Source organism: Ambystoma mexicanum, chromosome 12, assembly GCF_040938575.1.
Source record: "Ambystoma mexicanum isolate Mex_15411 chromosome 12, UKY_AmexF1_1, whole genome shotgun sequence".
In the NCBI taxonomy this organism is placed as follows: Eukaryota; Metazoa; Chordata; class Amphibia; order Caudata; family Ambystomatidae; genus Ambystoma; species Ambystoma mexicanum.
In genome coordinates, this window is record NC_090936.1 from 1,066,296,832 (window position 1) to 1,066,317,654 (window position 20,823).

At 43.3% G+C, this 20,823-nt stretch overlaps 1 protein-coding gene across 1 annotated transcript in view; it reads right to left on the reverse strand.

Moving 5' to 3' along the window:
* LOC138514720 (collagen alpha-1(VII) chain-like) overlaps positions 1–20,823 on the reverse strand; it is a 1,453,166-nt gene that overhangs the window by 1,046,951 nt on the left and 385,392 nt on the right. Inside the window, exons 14-16 of the mRNA XM_069630120.1 lie at positions 18,096–18,254; positions 16,354–16,479; positions 10,159–10,308 (exon numbers count right to left, since the gene is read on the reverse strand). Of these exons, the coding sequence (XP_069486221.1) occupies positions 10,159–10,308; positions 16,354–16,479; positions 18,096–18,254 (435 nt within the window). The remainder of the gene's footprint in view (positions 1–10,158; positions 10,309–16,353; positions 16,480–18,095; positions 18,255–20,823) is intronic.

Here is a 20,823-nt window from a genome sequence, read left to right on the forward strand (position 1 = left end):
AGATATGCGCCATCAGCACCGGCAAATACCTAAGATTTCTAACTATATGGAATCCATTTCATGAACATGGACGGGACAGAGAAGCCCATTTCTTCAAACCCCGGCTGCTCCGAAACACACATGTAACCTGAACTCTCTCGAGATAATGCGAACTATAATGCCCGGTAAGACAGGAACATGAGTAAAATGAAGAACATGAAAGTTCAATGTGGTCAAAAGCCATGCTGTAATTGCTTATATGCCTTCGAACAAAATAGACATGGAAGCTAGACCGAAATAGTAATGTCAAAGAGCAACAGCCTTAGAAGGGGATGTCACTAAGCTACAACTCGGTCCTATATAACGTATGTAAGTGAAATTGATTTTGTACATATAAAGTTGGTTAAAAGCACAATTTCTCTTCGAAATAATACCTAAAGAGCATGGCCTAAGAACAAATGATGGACTTACTAATTTACGAAAGCCACTTAACTTGTAATGGAGGGTGAAACGTGGTCAATTTCGAACTAAGCCCTGGTGGTAATTAATTGAGAGGAATAGAGTTGTCATTTACAATGCCCCCAGAGGTATTCCGAGTGTATAAACGCTTCAGTAAAACATTGGCGGGGAAATGAAGCAAGGAAGGCAATGTATTGTAAAGTCTCACAACGGGAACTTTAAGTTAGAATCCATTGTTGCGGACAAAATTCTTCCCGAATGTACCCCCATATGTTGTATACTCGATCCCAAGTTAAGTCGGATTATGTAATAAGGTTGTTAGATGTAGTGGGGGGAGGTTGATTATTGTTTAATAATTGTTCAATGGCTCTATGAGATGACCTACTGTTATGCTTACCCTTGTTGATTGAACTCAGGAGGATCTTTACCGAACTGTTTTATCACTACTGCTCTATGTGTTATAAATTGAAAATCTAATAAAATATTTGTTTAAAAAAAATAAAATGCAGCAATATGACATGCACCGGCCATCCCCCAAGGTGATCCCTTCCCCACCCCACCCTCTCCTTCCGGTTATGTAAAACAGGGCGGTTCACCCACACAACCCCACCTTTCCGCACCCATCTCCCTCTTCCCAGCACAATACACACCAAGTCCACACACATCCATACACGCAAACACTCACGTAGATAAACACTCACGCAGACACACACAGACACCCACCTGTCAGCTTGTCAGCCCCTGCGCGCCCTCGTGTGTGACAGGGGCTAACTGATCGATTTAGAATGACCGCTTTGTGTGGTCACAGAGCGGTAATTCTAAATCAATCTTTTTAGTTTTCGGTCAAATAAATAAATAAATAAACAAAGTCTACCTCAAGTTTGATTGCAATAAGTTACATGCAGATGAGTAATGATGACAAATGGACAGCATAGTGCTACAAAGCATTGAAAAGCAGTAGCAAGTCCTACACAAAAGAATAAGTTATTCAATGATTTTGACTGGGTAATGTAGGTTTCAGTGCAATGAGCTTGGTTTCCTCCCGCCTCATAAGGTGGAAGAGTTGCTGGGGAGAAGATGCACACATTATTATTATGGGAGACCTAAACACCCGGATTGAGCCCCTTTGCCAAATGATGGGCCTCGCGGATGAGCGAGACGAAGCATAGGATATCCCAGACATAGAAACGGTAGCTCTCAAGAGACAGCACAGAAATAACCTTGCAATGACAAGAACATGGTTGACATTGGCTATGAGAGCTTGTAATGGCAGAATAATTGGGGGCCGACCCGGCAACAACTACATTCATGTCTGGGAACAAGTCGAGTTGAACTGATTATAGTTTATGCAATTTGTCAACTTGGAGGAACATCTATCTATGAGTTTAAGGTTCCCCGCAGGGATGATAGCGGCCATCGCCCGTTCCACTTGAACTTCATCCCACACAAGTGTGAGCATGAGTGCAACACCTAGACCTAATGTTGACACATTCATTAGTGACAACTCAAGAATCAGAATTAGATGGGAAGCCTTTGAAAAGAAAAAGGTTAGTTCCGAAGATATATAATGTTGTCCTACCATTCTTGAAATAAACTTTGAAAGGTACCATACACATTGGTGAGGAGATCTTTGCAAATTCTGAACAGATGACTATTAAAACTAATGCTATAGTCACCTCCCTCCAGATGCCCCTAAAACGAAGAGAAATGTAACCATCAAAAAGTACAACAAAAAATAAATGTAAAGTTGACAAAATAATCTCCTGGATAAGGTTAAGAACATCAAAGACTCTTCCCCCATGAAATTGCCATAGTGAGATTAGCATGCAAGAAACTGATGAATCAAAAGAAGTGAGAGCATGCACAAGGCAGCTGGGATAAATGTATGAGTGCAATTATTCAAAAGAAAATATTGCATTCTGGAAATTGGTCTCTGGTGGCGTTGATAAAGTCCATCATAAACATGAGGGTTGTATCCCTGGGAGTAAATGGCTCAAACATTTTAATTTGCTGTGCCAGGAAAACAGATCAATCTATATATCTCTGAGTCTATTTGTCAAGGCCCTCTGGGGATACCTATTACCCTGCTGAGTTTTACTCTAAAGGAGATCAAATGGATCATTTACAGTCAAAGACACAATAAGGTACCAGTCCCCGAAAAAGTGCCTGCAGAACTCTATAAAAGGGTTCCGTGGACATGGGCTCCATACCTTTAATAACCCTTTAATGCAGCTGGCGCAGCATGTTCAGTCCCTAAATCCTGACCAAAGGCAGTGATCGTCCCGATATATATAAAAAAAAGTGGACAAAATGAGTCTGACTATTATCACCGGATATCGTTATTCGATGTCACTGGGAAGATGTATGCAAAGCTACTTTCACATGACTTGAGGAATGGGAGCAAGAGAACAAGTTCATTCACCACCTTAAAACGGGTTTTAGAATGCAGATAGGCACAATCAAACAGTGCTTCAGATTGAATCCGCCTATCCAGAAATATGAGGCCCTGAGAATGGTGAGACTGTGCGTAATTTTTGGAGACCTCCAAAAAGCATTTGATGACGTCCCTAGATCATTGCTGTGGGAAACATTGAGGGGACTTGGGCTCCTGATGGCTCTACTTCAGCCAATCCGGTTGCTATACCATAACAATGAGGCCTAGTCACATGGGCAGGGGTGGCGAGGATATCACCCCTTTCGAGGTGTTCGTTCTTGCCCCACTGCTCTTTTGTATTTATATTAATTGAGTGATAGATAAGGTGTTGGGCTTCTCATCAGAGGCTCTGAGTCTTGAGTCTGACAAATGGCCACTGTTTATGTATGAGAATGAAGCAATTTTAATTTCCCTAACCCTTATAGGACTTAGAAAACAGGTCAAGGCTTTTAATGAGTTTTGTCAGTAAAGTGGCCTGAAAATAAACAAAAACAAATCAATGGTTATTGCCCCAACTGGAAGACAATCGTACACACTCAATATAGTCTTGGAGGGAGTGAAAATTGAACAGATAACAATTATTTGCATCTCAGAATTACTGCCCCGGGGAACTGGATCACACATTTGGAGAAAACAAACCTTGTGCTGAGCAGGCTTGCTGCTGCTACCAATTCCTTTCTAAACAACCATGGCAAAAGGGCAATCAGCCCACCTCCCAGAGTATATGAAGGACAAGCTCGACCAGCCGCCCTTTATGGGGCGGAACTGTGGGGATATTAACAGCCCACTACCTTTTCCTTAACTGAAAACTGATTCTTAAAACAGGCGCTAAATGTTCCTAAGAGCTCTCCAACTAAAATGATGCAGATGGAATTAGATCTTCAAGGTATTGACCGTTTAATTCTTCTCAAACCACTATTACATAGGGTACGAGTTTGGGGTACCTCCTCCCTTGCCAAGTACAGAGAACCCCTACAGGATATTCTGGCGCAAAGTGGGGAATCATCAATCCCATGGTGCAAATGCATCAGAAATGTAATATCTCACATAGAGCCCCCTGTGCTCCAGCTAAATCCAGTGTCAGCTAAGAAGAAAGTTAACTCTGGTAAAATCTGCGCTCTGGGCTAAGGAAGAGGATCGAGTGCCCATCACTATTGCTGACTTGGCATCTATCAGAGCATACAGGGAACATAAAAGCTGCTGGGGCTTGGAACAGTATGTGGACGATATAACCCTGCTATTCCCACAAGCACTTTATGCCAAGTTTCAATTTGATATCCTCCCGCTATCAACTACATATAATAAATGGGACCCGTCCTTATCAGACAGGTGGCCTCACTGTGACTTTGCCAGGGAACGGGCCGTCCGCTTTCTTTTTATCAGTTCCCTGCATATTGAATATAAGAGAGTGTATTTGAGGTCAATAAACATTAGGAGCAACACGCGTATCAGCGTTGATGCCCGTTCATATTGTGAAAACACAGATGTCATTGCACAAGTTTCTGGTATCGCCTCGAAAAAACGAACTACAAAACAATGAGGCAGCAAATGCCAAATTTATTTTATCGAATTTTGTGGGATATTTGTACTTTTTTCGCAATAAATAGATGGGGGGTTGGATTGGGGAATAAAATAAGGTACCCCCCACCTCCACATTAAAAAAAAAGGGAAATAGTTATCCCTTTTAGGCCTTGTTGTTTCAAATTCGGTATTTTAACGTAGATCCAACTTGCCTTGCCAGCAAACTATATCCACAGGGCGTGGTTAAAAAGGAAGGACTGCTTAGACATGTGAGCATAATCTGCCATTCGTTTTTAACCCTTACCTTTACCTGAACATCAATGCTATATTACAGACATCGCATGGACTCCTTCCCTAGAGCATCACTCGTTCTTGCGCGTGTTATGAGGATGCTATAATATCCGATCGATGATTGAAATTTTGTTTGCACATTTCATTTTATTCTCTTAACTGTATTTATGCCTTATTGAATATTAATTGTTTATGTATGTTTTCTGCCTAATTTATTTTATACCAAACAAAGGCATTTCTGCCTGGCAGTTCTTCTTACTGGATTCACAGCCCCTTAAACCTTAGAGGTTAATGAAAGACTTGGTACATGGCTTTATAACGAAGCATTTTATATCGAATGCATATATAACGAACATTATATAACAATAAAACCCCCATGGCCCCTGTTTCCCACCCCTAAAAACCCACCCCAACCATTTCCCCAAAAGATGTAATCTTTTACCCCACCCCCACATACATTTTCGTTATATAATTTTCGTTATATATTCATTCGATATAACATTTTCGTTTTAAAGACTGGATACCGAAAGACTTATTTCCCCTCCTCGCTTTGCTGCTCTTCCTAATTTAATCCAAGCAATTTCATGATAAGGAGGTTCTTACAGAGAGGAAAGTTGGCAGCTATTAACATCCCGGATAATTAAACGATGTGCCCCTTCCGTTGATGGCTACTTACAGTTCATTTAGCCACACTGCGGCAGATCTTTGCTTGGTGAATAGCTCTGGTGCAGTGTTTCTGTGTCACTGAACTCACTCTGGCTCCAGGTGACACATCCTTGTGCGCCTATGAACCCACCTCCAGCTGCCATGTGAGGACTCTGAATAGGATCTAATAAGCTACACTAGGGGCTGAAGTGGTGCATTGTGAATTAACACCAGTAGTGTGAGTGGCGGAGCCACAGCTTTTTCAAAAAGTCCAGTCAGAGTGCACCTTGCTCCTTACAATGTTCCCTAAAAACACACAGCAAACGTGATTGAGTCACAGAGACAGAGAAGAAATTAGACTGCAGGACAGTAGCTGGGCGGTGTAGAGAATGGTGCAGCGAAGGGAGAGAAGAAATGAGAGGAAGAAGAAAGCAAGATGTCAGGAAAGAGGAGAGGAGGCACGTAGAGAGGGAGGGAAGAGGATAGGTAGTCAAGATGTGGGAGGAAATGGAAGACAAGGGGTGGGGATTAACACAAATTTGCACGTGGGGAAGGGCGCTGGGCCAATCAGGTGGCTGCAACAATGGCCGAGAGTGTACAATCTCCGCTTGCTGTTCCAGCCACCCAAGGTCCTTCCCCTGGTGTCACCATATTTTTTTTCTCCAAATGTGGAGTGGCAACATGGGGCTTCTCCCATAACAAACCTAATCCCTTCCCCATCCCATCCCTCCCTCCCCACTTACCTGATGGACTGAAGCGTTATGCTCCGGTCCCAGCACTCTTCCTGCTCCTAGCCACTACCATAGAAATAAAAAAAGGGATTTAGTCCCTTTTTCCAATGGTGGCAGACATCTTTTTTGTTGTTTTTTCTTTCTTGGGAGATTGGCGTTGCTTGTACAGCCAATCTCCCAAGGGAAAAAAATGTGCAACCGGATAAACCCTGGGGTGCGAATGACTTTCACCTCCAACGAGGATGGCTGACAAGGCCTTTAACAGCCCCGAGGCCTTTGCTGAGGCTCAGGCTGGTGGGTCGTTAAAGGCCAAGTCCACCCCCACTGCGAGGGTGAAAGCCACAGTGCAAAACCAAGGAGGAAAGAGAGGAAGATGAAACGAGAGCGATTCAAAGAGAAGAGAGGAGGAGAAGACAAGGTGAGTGAGTGAGTGAGTGAGTGAGTGAGTGAGTGAGTGAGTGAGTGAGTGAGTGAGTGAGTGAGTAAAAGGGGGAAATGAAGCAGGAGTGAGGAGTGAGAGAAACACAGTGACAGGTAATATAACCAGGGGAGACTGTGGGAAAAGAAAAATGAGAAGAGGAAAGAAGAGAAATGAGCAAATATTTAGGAGAGGGACACGTGCATGGAATGGAGAGAGACAGATACAAGAAGTGCATTGAGCTTGGGAAGGAAGGCTATGGGGGGCATAGTAAGAAGAAAGGGGGAAGATGAGCACAATAACATAGGGGAGAGAAAGAAAAAAGGAAGTGGAAGATATTACAAAGATTGCAAGCATAGAAAAGGGACGGGGGAGCAGGGTAGAAGCAGTAAAACTGTAAAGAAGAATAAAAAGTTAGAAAAACAAAGATAGGCAAAATCATCAATAGAATGCTTGGCAGCAAGGTGTTAATAAGCAGAAAGAGGGATGAAACAGAACCATGGAGAGCGGCAGAAAGAAGGATAGAAGTGGAATAATGGGGAGTAGATTTATGGAGTGAAGCAGAGAGACAGAGGGAGAAACATAAAGATGGAGAGAAGCAGAATAGTGTGATCAGTGAAAAAAGCAGAGAAGGGAAAGGGAGAAGAAATTAGCGGAAGCAGAAAGGGGACGAGAACAAGAAATGGGGCAAGAACCAGAAATAGAGAGAAAGGGAGAAGGATGGAGAGCAGAAAGGGGAATGAGGCAGAAAGGGGGGGAAAGGTAGAACGATGAGGCAGAAAGGCACAGAGAAGCAGAAATTGTGAGAAGGGTAGAAGGGTGAGGCAGAAATACGGAGAGAATCAGCAAAAGGGAAGGGACATGAAGCTGGGGAGAAGCAGCATGAGGGAGAGAAATTGGACAGTGACACAAAGTGGATGGGGCAAGAAGATCGAGAGCAGCAGATATGAAGGAGTAGTAAGATGAAAAAAAGAAGGAAAATGATTCAGGAAGAGAAAGATAGAGTGAAACAGAAATAGAGAGAGGAGTAGAACGATGGAGAAAAGCAGAAAGGAGAAAGGGGCAAGACAGAGGAGGGTGAGAAACAAAAAGATGAGAATAGCAAGAACAGGAAGTGAACAGGAAAATGGAGAGAACGAAAAGTGCCTTGGAAACAGGAATATGAGAGAATCAAAAAATGAATAGAAATGGTGAGAGACGTAGAAAATCCAAAATTGATTAAACAACATGATTCATTGTAACAAACAGTCTTTAAGCAAGGGGTGTAGGCTTTTGGAAAAATGGCCTGGTGCTGCGAGAATGAAGTGTGGGGCTCACCCACAAACAACCTGCCAGCTATACACTAAGTGAAAGGCCAACTTGTTAGGCAAAGTTTGAATGCAGTACCCTCTGGGAACACGACACACAACTATGGCTATAGGCAACCCAGCCTTTGGTATAAGCTTGTACTACACAGTTTTGGTAGCATGTTGAGCAGCCAGGCTTAACTCAAGAGGGGAAATGTGAGCTGTAGTGGAGTTACTCAAAGTTACAGGTATTCAAATGAACTCTTTTACTCAAGGTGTCTTGCATAAACCATTAATAATGTATTGATCAGTCAGTTATAAAGCCTTCTTCAGAAGGGAGCAATAGAATAGTAACACACAAATATACTTCAATAATGTATACTCTGAGTTTCTGGATCAGACAAGGCCCTTTTGGGATGGCCCACAGACACAACCTACACCCACAGGTGACTTCAGTAACAAGGATGCTGGGGACATTAATACCTTACTGTTGGCAGACAGAATACTCTCAATAGTTTGTAAAAGGCAAGGGTTATTAGAACACAAGACATACACATTTTCTTAAGCAGGGCAAATACTTTCAGATAGCAAGAGACAAATCATTCAATTCAATAGGGTAAGCCAAAGTCAATGGGCAAAATGTGTTGTTTAGGATGAGCACTTTAGGTAAGTAAATAGTCTTTGCACAAGTTCTTAGGAGTCTTTGATAAAAAGAAGAACCAAATGTAGGGACACAAGCTGGTTAGACTTGTGAGTTGCAGAAGTTACAAGCATTTCCACAGTAAGAGGTAAGTAAGAGGTAAGTTCTCTTAGACTAGATTTACAGTACCTTAGTAAAGATGAAAAAGATGCAGCTGAAGACTTCTGTTCCTGCACCGCTCTGCAGATCTCACTGTTCCTGGTCCTCAGTCGTGGGGACAAGACGGAGGACGTCGGGGGACTACTGCACTGTATTGGCACTGTCAAACCTGCCAACCGGCAAACTTTACTTTCAGTGGCTGTTTCGCGTTTCAGCTCCTTGCTGTACAGCAAATAGCAATAAGTGTGGTTCCTGGCTGTCAAGGTGGACTTTCCTCACATCTGAGGTCCCGCACTCAACTGAGGGGGGACAGGCTTGGTCAGTCCTGCTTTGTGGGAGTCCGGAGGATCTTCCGAAAGCTTTCGGCCAGCTTACAAGCAACGCACACAATCTGGTGTCCCTCTCCCTGGCTCTACGGTTTCCTGCAGTACTCTGAGGAAATGCAACCAGCTCCGAGATGGGTGTCCAGGTGGCCTATTTGGGAGTTGATTAGTCCCACCAGCTCAAAGGGAGAAGTCGTCCTTGCAGGGCTTCTCTGTCGATGCAAACTTGGCGATTCAGACTTACAGCAGGGCTTCACCGGGCAAACCAACATTCCAGGAGTTGCAGCAGCCATCCTCTTCAAGCTCTTCTTGGGTTCCTTCGTCCAGTGTTCGACTCTGCCTTCCAAGCGAAGAGACGCGCCTTTTATTCAGTTCTCTCTCATTCATTCCGGCCTAGCTGCCACTCACCCAGCAGGGTGGCTGTCTCTGCCAGACAGTCAGCCAGCCAATCGTCACTGAGTGCATTTGGGTCTCCTAGGAGACGAAGCACAGGGAGTTTCGGGCACCTCCCTCACTTCCTGCCTACCCCAGACACTCTGGAGCCAGAGGCGGTTTTCACTCCTGAATCCCGCCAAAGGCGAATAAACAAAGGGACCAAACCTGGTTTGGCGCGCAGAGAGAAACTCGAGAAGGACCTTTCCACAAAGAAATGGCAAAAAAAGAAGACCGGGACCATTTTAACAAAGGAGCTCTGCGCCATTTTGGAAAACATGGCTCCCGTGATTTAACGTTAAGCTGCGAACAGTTCGCGGTCAGGGTAAATATTGGTAGTTCATTGCAAAACCACTGCCACCAGCCATTCTAAGAGGAAAGGGTAACTTATAAATTCTACATGAGTAACTAGACATAGGGGATTCTAAGTAACCCCTCCAGCATTCTATTGTAAGATAGGGCGTGCTGGGTCTAGAATTTTACAGGACTAAGTGAAGTCAATTTCAATCCACTGTTCTGGAAAACAGTAGCTGATCCCAGAGAAGGTATTTAAACCTTGGGAAATCTGAAAGACTCCCCTGGGCCACTGCACTGAAGGTGCTTTGTGACACAATTGTAAAAGATGATGCCTATGGAGTTGGTTAGACGCCATAAACAAAAAGAAACACAGTGTATAAAATCACATTAAAATACACGAGAGAGTGGGAAAAGGGTCTCACTCTCTCCAGGTTAAAAAAATCAAGTCCTCAAAATCCAGCAAAGTTGCTGGGGGTCTCTAAGGTGAAGGGAATTAGCACATTTTTTAGCATTCTTCCTAACACAACTAGAGAGAGTACTTACCGGTGTTATGAACAAATGTGGCGGCCGGTCCCTCTGAGTTGCTGTAAATTGCATGGACGCTGACACTGTATTGAGTGTTTGGTCTCAAACCGTCAATACGATAAAAGAGAATGTTTGGGTCCAGGTAATGGCTCTTAACACTTTCTTTTTCTGAAATGCAAAAAGAAAAAATGGCGGCATTAGTTGCTAATGGTCTTAGTTCGCACAGATAGTGCCGTTTGTGTTTGACGATGATGTGGGCGGCTTGCTGAGTGTAATGTTGACCACCAAATAGGATATTGTGAGAACCGATTCCAGTATGAAGGAGTAATATAGACATATTCTTCACTGGAATTCATGTGTATAGATTATAGATATCATAAAAAGCTGGGTAGATGATATGCTGTTTGATGAAAAAAAAACAAGTGATAAAGAAAAACAATTACACAACCACGGGGATGAAATTGTGGCATAATAACTAAACACCTGCACCTCAAAAGCCATATTTGGTGGACAATAGAGTGTCCACAAATTAGGACACCGAAACATGCAAGCAATGTAAAAGGACACAAACTTCCTGCTAAGGAGTCAGCAAGCAGAATGTGTAATAAGGTGCACAAGAGAACTTGTAATGTATCCAGTGCTTATACATGATCCTGGTCCCTTTATCCTTATGCCCTTGCCTGTGTTCCATAGCTAAGCACTGCATGTATACGCATTCTAAAGCAAGGCTATAAAAGTTAATGTTCAATTGAAGGACCTGATCTAGGGTTCCCCAGAAAACACAAAGTCACACATGGCAACAAATGATGCGAGAGAGAGAAAATCAAAAACTTGCCCTGTACTAAGTTATGCGAAAGAAACATTGGCACATGTGTGGTCTCAAAAAAGAAACAGTCTCTGACGGTACAGAAGCTGGGTTTGAGCGTGTTTAGCAAGGAGAGGGTGACGGATCATGGGGTGATGGAAAAGAAGAGGGGACATTCAATGAGGCAACCTCCCAATCTAGAAAGCCAAGCATCAGCCATGCAGACACTATGGGAACTCAGGAGAAGATCTTAGAAATAAAGGGCAGGCGATACCCGGTAAGAAGAGATGGGCGGGTGGGGGCGGTGATTGGGCCAGCACAAGAGCGAGGAATAGGGTGATTTCAAAAGGGGGCACCGGGACAGGTAGTTTGTGAAATGGTTAAATCACCTCCGTAGGCTTTCACGTGTTTCTCGCACAGTTTCTGTGCTGTCATAAGCCTATTTACATATTTCATTGACTACAAGGTTTCAGTTCTGCAATGTATCTGACGGAGTTTCAGGGACAGCCTCGTGGTCGATGTGATTTTGATGCCAACATGATCAGGAAATACAAAGTTGGCTTTGAAGAATCAAGCATAGAGCATCCAGAGGGAGTTCACAGAATAGTTGGCTTACTCAGTTTTGAGGACAGTGTTGAAGCAACGGGTATGCTGCTGAGACCACAAGGACATTTAGGGATGTAAGTTTCTCTAACTCAATGTTGTTGAGGTAAGTTTAGGAGTCTTCATTCCAGTGTCGGATCAATATTATTATTGTTGTTATTATCATTATTATTATTAATACTATTTGGATATTAATAGAGGGCAGACGTAGCTTCAGGAAGCAATCAATGACTTTACAAATCATAGAGGGAGGAACACAGTGAAGGAGGCAGGGATGCACGGGAGCAGGTAGCTAACAAAGGGGGAGGGGAAGGTCAGGCAATTTTGCAGCAAACAATCTACAAGCAACCAGGGGAGGACACAGGGGAGACGAGTGAAGTAGCTTAGGGACTTCAGGGTGGCAGCTCTGAAAGATGTTGCAGCAGGATTTGAAGCTGTGACGTGCTTACAGCAGGAGCCAGTCCAGTTCGATGATGGCAGGGGTGATGTGGTCATATTTGCAGAGTTCTTTGATGAGTCATGCTGCAGCATGTAGGACACATCTCAGGGGTGCTAGGGTAGTCACTGGAAGGACTTCCTAAATGGTATTGCCACCATCGAGGTGGAAGAGTATCAAGGCTTAGACAGCAGGTCTGAAGTTGTTTCCTGAGATGAAGGGCTTGATTTTCTGCAGGAGAGAAAGTTGCGGAGAGCAAGGTCGGGATGTCAAGGTGTTTGGTGTTGTTGGTCAGCAGTAGAAATTCAGTCTTGGAGGGATTGAGCTTCAGGTAAGCACTGGACATGCACAATTGGATCGATCTGAGGAAGAATTTGAGCCTGTCAATATGTTCGATGGAGGATATTTAGAGGTAGAGCAGCGTGTCATCTGCATATTGGTTTGTGTGGGGCAGGAGCAGTCCAAGGGTTTCCATGTAAAGATTGAAGATCATGTGGGAGAGACTGGATCCTTGCGAGACTACACATGTGATGGGTGGAGTTAGTGATCTGGAGGAATCCATTTGTACGAACTGTAAGCAATTAGCAAGGTAGGATTTGAACCAGCTGAGGATGATCGTGCTGATCTCCATGCTGCGATGTAGGTTGTCAGTGCGTGCCTGGTGATCTAGTGTACCGAATGCTGCTGAGAGGTCAAGAAGAACCAGGATGCAAGGATGCCTACCTTGATGGTAGCTGTTTCTATGCTGCACCTGGGTCTGAAGCCAGATTGATAGTACTGTAGGAGGTTGTTGGCTTCGATATGTTGGAGGAGTTATATGACTACTGCTTTTCTCAAGGTTCTTACCTAGCAAAGGAAGATGGGTGATCTGATGATAGTTGCTGAGGTTGCCAGGGCCCAGTGTTAGCTTCTTCAGAAGCAGGAGGATTTGCCAAGTCTTGAGGGTCAAGGTGAATGGGGCATTAGTTAAAGAGCTGTTGATGATTGTCAGGTAAGTGAGGAGTGCTTCGGTCAGAAGGAGCTTAAGTACAGAGGCAGGGAGGATATCATCCACGTATAATGTGGCATTGAGGCATGATAGGGTAGCAATGAGGTCTTCCAGAGGGAGTGACTTGAAAGTTATCCGGGTAGCTGTAGTTTTGCAAGATGGAATGTGTGGTGTGCTATCAGATGTGGTGTTGGCGGATCATGCGACTCATTTGCTGTTGGTTGAGCAAAGGATTGATGAAGTGCTTAATGGCTTTGAAGAGGGCTCTGCTTTCAGTGTTGGCTTTGGCTAGGGTGTTTTGGACGTAGTTGGCCTTGACAGTGGGGTTCAGTTGTCCGTGTGTAGTACAGAGTCCTTTGAGCAGGGTGTAGTTGGATGCACTGCAAGATTTTTGCCAAGTCTTTTCTTCTTTTCTTATGGTTCATTTGTTGAGGTTGATTTTTGAGTGTACCAGGGTGTGGATGGTTTAGGCTTGGGGATGCATTGTTTCTCTGGGGAATTGGTGTTGATGTTAGTTGTGAGGGTGGTTTTGAGCTCATGGAGAAACGAGTTACAGTCCTGGTTCATTGGAGGTAGATCATCCCAAGTGTGGTTAAGTTTGGGCCTACACTGGGAAGTTTATGAATGATCTGAAGGCTTATGTGCTGGGTTTCCAATGGATTTGCTTGACTGAGGTGATGTGACTAATGTCAAAGGTGATTGCCAGATGGTCGGATCAGTCAAGCCAGTTTGGAAAGCTGTGAAGGAGCGTAGACAGGGCAGTGATGATGATGTTTAGGATAGGATGAGTTGGGTCTTTTGTGTGCTTTGTGAGGTTCAGAGTATCGAGTAGGCAGTGGATATCTTCCTTCATTGATTTGTTTGCTGGATTGCCAGGGATGTTGAGGTTGCATAGTAACATGTTGTTCGTGTATGTGAGAGACATTGTGGCGCCAAGTCTGTGAAGTCTTTGATGAAGGAGGTATTGGGCTTGTTGGATCCTGGAGCCTTGCATGGCTTTGGTGCTTGTGCAACATGTTGAGCTTATATGGGACCCATTCCTGTGGTTAAACAAATACAAAGGCATTGTGTCTTCAACCCCATTTTCCGGGCTGGGTAAGACACCCTGTTCTTCCTCAGAGTAAAACACCTCTTCCTCCTGCGCCAAGCACTCTATCTCAGTGACCTCTTCAAAGTGCTTGAAATTGAAGTTTGAACTTGAAGTCTTAACAGGGCAACTTACTTTGGCATGGAATGTGATAAATCTACCCACTTGCATGCTTTCCCAAACAGTTTTCTTTATGAAGTTAGGCTGCCATCATCTGGGGTCTTGACAATAACTGCAGAAACCCTTGTTATATTGCAAAGGAAGACAGGGATTGTATATAGAATACCTCCCAATCTAATGGAATATCTTTTGGCATACAAGACAATGCATTGCGGGAGTTTTTTCTATAAGGAAAGGAAAATCTGATTTTTTAATGGATCTCAGAATTACAAACATGGTACTTCTCCAACTAGGCGGCAACCTTTTTGCCAAAAAACACAACATTGCCCTCATGCTTTGGCTCTGCTTCCAAAACCTAGTGCTCTTTGAAGATTGATTTGTTCTGCTGTTTATCAATGGACTATTCAGTGGAAAACAAATCTGAAGATGTCACAGAGACTTGGGCTACTGTGAGTTTCCAGCCAACATCATATGGGGCCATGTTATGATATGTTCGCTAGTGGCTTCCTGTTGAACATGAGATACAATTCGAAACCCTCTATATCACCATTGCGCCTTCCACAGAAGGGCTTGGAATTTGCCACTAAGAGATGAATCCAATACTAGCCGGTCAGGAAACCCTCCTACAGCAACATGGCTTTAATAGCAGTCCCATGTGCCAACGGGAACTAGACGGTGGATCCTGCTTCTCATTGCTGTCAACTAACTCGATGCCCAGCTGGCTCCATGCAGGGGATGATCACTTAGCCTTCAGGAAATCTCGCAAAACCTGACTGTTCTCAATGCCGGAACAGCCAAATTACTACTGCATCTTCCAAATACTGGACCAATCAGAATCATTTTTATGTACTAGCCACCGACCCACTGGTACTACTCAGATGAGCCAGCATGGCCATACCACTCCCAAAAGACAGATCACTCGGCTGATGGTAACAACAAAATAGCCATCACTAACTTGCAGGCAAAGACTGACCAGAGTGCCAATTTCACAATCAGGGCAACATCAGAGATGGGGCCAAATTGTGTCAGCCTCAATGACAGGTGCAAAATGCATATGCACAAAGCTTAAATCAAGGATATCTTGGAGAACGGATTCGGTCAGTTCAGTCTCCCTAATGATCTATCACCATCAGAGTAGAAAAACACTGTGCCCGCCACATAATCCTCATAATATGATACCCGAAGTAGGAAGAAAACCTCATCTCAGCAGATAACAACACGACAGGTCCTTTGATTTTAATCTAATGGCAGACTCCATTGGTTAGGCCTGGCCTTTAACTCTGATAGCAGGACTCTTCAAATGTCCTCAGCTAGTCTCCATTCCACAATCAACCAATTCCTCCTCCAACTATCACACTTACAATGCTCACACAGACTGACACCCACATGGCAGCTTTCTGCCAGATAGCACCACCCCTTACCTACACCTCTGCAAAGATATTCACAGCTCACGGCACAGCCTGTCACATCTGTAGCTCCATCACCACCTCTCCCCAGATACACCCCCCCCCGCCCCACCCCCGCTTCAGACCATCATCCTTACTGGTCTCCCAGGGATAACATCTAATAGGTCATTGGTTTTCCCCTCTGGATAAAACATATAGACAAGTGTTGGCAGCATAATACTGGCACTCCTGCTCGGGTAATTGAATTCATGTTTCTTTATTGCTATGAAGGTTTGACATAACATTACGGTTCGAGAGGTCATTACGAGTATTAGTATCTTTCGATTATGTCTAGCATTTAATAGATCTATGATTAAATATTGCACTTTGATGATAAAATAGTTATAAGCAATCATCTAAGTCTTCTCATTATTGGGCAAGCGCATGCACTGGGTAGGTGGCCATACATGGGCCATAATGTATAGGTAGTACCAGTTCCTTGGGCACCTAATAGGTCAAACATAATCCTGAGAACATTCAACACTGCCCACATAGTCTTTTTGTGTGGTTTTTACGGGTACTTCCGTCCTGCACTCACCAACACCACAGGTTTTCATCTGCCTTTCCGTCTGCCCCACTAACTGCAGCCCTACAACGTGTTTTGCAGAACCACGATTGTGATGTACAAGAGCACTGCACATTAAGTTACATGCCCTGTGTCGACAGAAAGCCCCCTCTGACAATACACATGTACTTTCCGGTGGTGAGATATTAAGTGACTCTTTTAACCTGTGTTTGCTGTGGGGCCCCACGAGATTTTGTATTCCGTGGCCCCAGCCGTGGTACTCCAAGCGAGGGAAATCGATGTGCTTGTGTAGGATGTCACCTTGAAGTTAGACACATATCCCAGAGGGGCTGCAAAGCAAAGGAGGATCTGTCGTCAATTAAATAGGACATTTGAACGTGCACAGGACAACGGATCACATGTTTGAATGACAAATGCAGGCCAAGACTGTGTAATGATAAAACCATATATCTTTACATTGAAAGTGTTGCAATGCAGTGTGTCACTGATTAAAAAGAAACCGACCACACATAGAAGGAGGTATGAGCGAATGCATAACGAATAAACAATTCTATTTGAGAATGCTTTAAGCTCCTTTCATTTGGTTTGTATGGTTTTATATGTTAGTGTATTTCTTTTATCAATGTATTATTTATAATTTAATTTATTAAAGTGCAACTAAATGTTTATGTTTGTTCTTTTTCAATACATGTAGGTCCTCTTTTTAATTCACTTCTTTTTTGGTATATTCATGTAATTAGTTTTATTCTTTTTCAATTATTTCATTTTTCAATAATTCTTATTTATTGAAATGGCTTTGTATTTTTGTTATTGTTGTAATTAATTTATTATGTTTACTATTTTAACTCATTTATGTATTAATTGATTAATTGATTTCCTTTTACCATATTCCATTTATTTTCTTTTTTATTCATATTTACTAATTCCAAATCATGTATTTTCATTATTTCCTTTTTTTGTTTTCACTTTTTGCACTTGATTTAGTTTTATTCACTCGATCAGTGTACTTATTTATTGATTTATTTTAAATGTACTATGAACTCCCAACACTTGGAATTGCAATGCTATCCAAGAAAGTATAAGCAAAAATACAAATATGTATTTCACATATATAATTCATACTATATACATCTAAAACAAATGTATTACACAATGTCCTAACATTGCTTTTATAAGCATCTTTCGCCCATTAATTTATTATAGTCTGAATATTTCACCACTTAGATGTCTGGCAGTAAACAGTGCAAATATATTGCTTTTCAAAATATATAAAAATCAGCATCGACTTGGAGGGACAGAGGATGTATTCTACTCTCTAGTATAGGTCATGTCAGAGTCACATAATTCAAATTAGTGATTTTGTTGACTCTTACACATGTTAAATATTATGTGCCAGCAAACATATCCTAAAAAGTAAGTCATTGGCCATGGAACTAGGACATCTGAATTCTAGGACTAGTGTCCCCTAATGTTGTTATCCTTAATTCATCATTTTGTCTCCTTGTGCCTTTGTTCTTTTATCTTCCAAAGCTGAGAGGTCTTAGAAACAGACTAAAGGCAGTATTAAGCATTGGGTGAAGCATGGGCATTTACGTTTTAAGATATATTGGACTATGTTCCACAATTTGAATGTTTTGCGACTTCCAACATTGCTCAGTCAACCTCTTTGGGCAGCATTCAATAAGGCCTTGAATGGTCAATGTTGACTTAGTATGGATAGCAGGGCATCTCCCTAACACACATTGGAAAGCCCTGGCAGCTGGAGAGTCACACTAAAAAGCCCCATTAACTACAGGGCATGCTGCATGCTCAGGTGGAAGACTTGGTAAATGAGTGATCTTGCTCTTCTACTGCCAGGCTAATGTTCAGAGGGAACCCCAGTGCCGCCCATGCAGCGGTGCCCACCTTCAGCATTGAAATCCATGAGGTCTTTGAACATACTCACATGTCCGGGCTGTGGTGGAGATGCCGGGACCAACAGCGGAGCCAAAGAGCACGTAGAGGGAGATGACGTACTCTGTGTCATGAGCCAGGTTCCTCAGCTGGTGAGTGGTGGAGGAGCTGTTTAAGGCCAGCTGCCGGGGACGGTCTCTACCGATGAACTCTGGGTGAAAAATGCAGCTTAATCAGAATGAGTGAAAGAAGTGAATGAGGAACAACAAGAGTGAATAAACAAATCATGCGTGATTAAGAGCAATAGGAAATGAGTGTCTCGGTCACGGGCACGTGTGAGAATTTGAAGACAAAAACTGTAAATTGATGCACTGTGCCATCGGCCTCCACTCTGTCAGAGCAGGTTACACTGCGACACACATTGCCAATTGCCACGCCCTTCTACATGCTTTAATATCACAATACTTACAAAATGCTCTGCAATACTTTGGATACATCTACCCAGACCTCGCTAATAGACGACATGTCCTGAACTAAGCCAAATTCTGTTGTAGCCTACCACATACTTCCCCATCCCGCCACACATGGGGGTGACAACGCTGTTTTCCATTTTAATTCAGTGCAGTGTTTGTGCTGGTCATAAACACACCGCGATGCGGATACGCGATATTAGATATGACTTGAGCAAGATATGCAGAGGCAGATGGGACCTTGCTAGATGGCCAATCAAAATGCATAACAGATCAAGGTCTAACGTGATGTGGACTGGCTGCACATGCATCTTTGCATTCTTCATGGGACAATCAAGAGATGACATGTTCAGTGACTTGGGTGTAATATGACCAGGGTTGAATTGAATCAAGTGGTGATTAATTCATCCGCAAAGGGTGAACCTCTACAATTACAACTGGAGATTTTACGGCAAGATTTTGTTCTTGAAGAAGACTGATTCATCAGAGTGATATGTTCACTTAATAGTCGAAACTAGCGTTGGAAGGTCGGTGTATGTTCTTTAAGTAATGTTGTTGAAAGAAGTACCGCCTCCACTAGTAGACCATGTATGACTATAGATAAAAACGACCTGTACATGCAAAGTTATCTCATGAAGGAACGTTTCAGCACTGTGGACTACATGCTCAGTGCAGATAACAATAAAGGGACTTGTTTCTTATAAATATGCACTTTAGCACTTGGCACTTTTTGGCACATTTGTATGCAATCGTTGAGTTTTCTGACTTTTGGCATACACATGATTAGATTGTTGTTATGAGAATATGTGCGTGTATGTAATGTTTTGTGTTTCTTGGTGTGATTAATTGTGGACAGTGAGTCAGTAAATTGTGTTGTGTTTTTTAGATGGAACCTAATTGTGTTTTATTTTTATTATGGCATCAAAATCTGTTTTGAAGTAACTCAATAAATGAAGATGTGCTTTCACACACTTCCATGTTTCCAGGTTGCCTTTGCACAGTGAGTTGGTATATTCATTATGATACATTATGCACACAAAACATATTTCAATAAGAAGTTGTATATACATTCTCATGTGTGTGAAATCGTCCCGTATTTCGTTTTCTTGGTACATTTGATGGCATCAATTAGGGATAAGATATCAGCGGAGGAATTAATGGGGTGGTACAAGCTCCTACGCAGGCTGTGAAGTGTAGGTAATGGGGGGGAGGGGGTGACAGGTAGATGGCGTGCAGACCGTCCATTCCCAAGAAGATTCATAATTTGGCATCTGCGTTTCTGATTACACCGGTGGTCACTCTAAAATGTCACTGGGGTGCAACATGGTTTTATTTAAATACCCATGTGTGATCAGAAAAGTGAGCATCTATTTTGGGAGATTTGCTTCGCTGTGTTACGAAGAGGATTTCAAATCATGTATGGAGGAGGATACCAGGGTGCCCGAATGTGAAGACGGACATGGGTCCCAGTCGTTTCAAGGGTATTACCCAAATTGGTCGTATCCAATTGACCGTATGGTAAATCTGTCCGAAATCGGCCAGTACCATTTGAAAGTTTGGAAAGAACCAATTTGGGTAATCACTACCAAACATGGGGAGCGAGGTTTGTGGAGTAACCCCCGTTCCCAATTTTTGGTAGTCATGGCCTTTGGGGGAAGCAGGGGTGTCCCCCGCTTCTGGAGATCTGGAGGTGGGGGACAGGAAAAAAAAAGAAAAGCAAACCTTGCGGCGTCAGATCTGACACGAGCAGGAGGGACGGATCTGACGCTGCAGGGTCACAAACAAAGCGGATGGCGAAAAGGTAAGTCAGGGGCGGCTGGGGAAGTCTATGGGGGTGGGCGGAGGGTTTGAGTTTCGGCAGATTTGGCTGCTGTAAAATTGGCTTTGCTGGCAAATTGATCACGGTCAATTCGGCAGCAAACAATTGTGTCACAGCCAAACCGTATACATCCCTTTTAAGGGCATCTCATCCTGGCATTGGGAAGGGCTTGCTTCGCAGTCCATAATCCTTGAATCATGGAGCCTGCTGGGCATTTAACAGAGGAGCCATGCACCTCCCAGATCTGCATGCTCAGGCATGACTCCTCCGCTTGTGGGAAGAGACAACTGGTATTACAGTGCTAGGGGCAAACCAGCAGAGGCGTGTAGAAGCTGTGTGATACAGAACATGGTCTAGGTAGAGGGGCAATGACAAATACCTCCTACTTTGGTACCATCAGACAATTTGATAGAGATTGGTGGTGATACAGAGGGTTTTGCTTATAGAGGTTCTCAGCAAGGGTTTTGGAATACCCTAAGGGACCCTCGGGA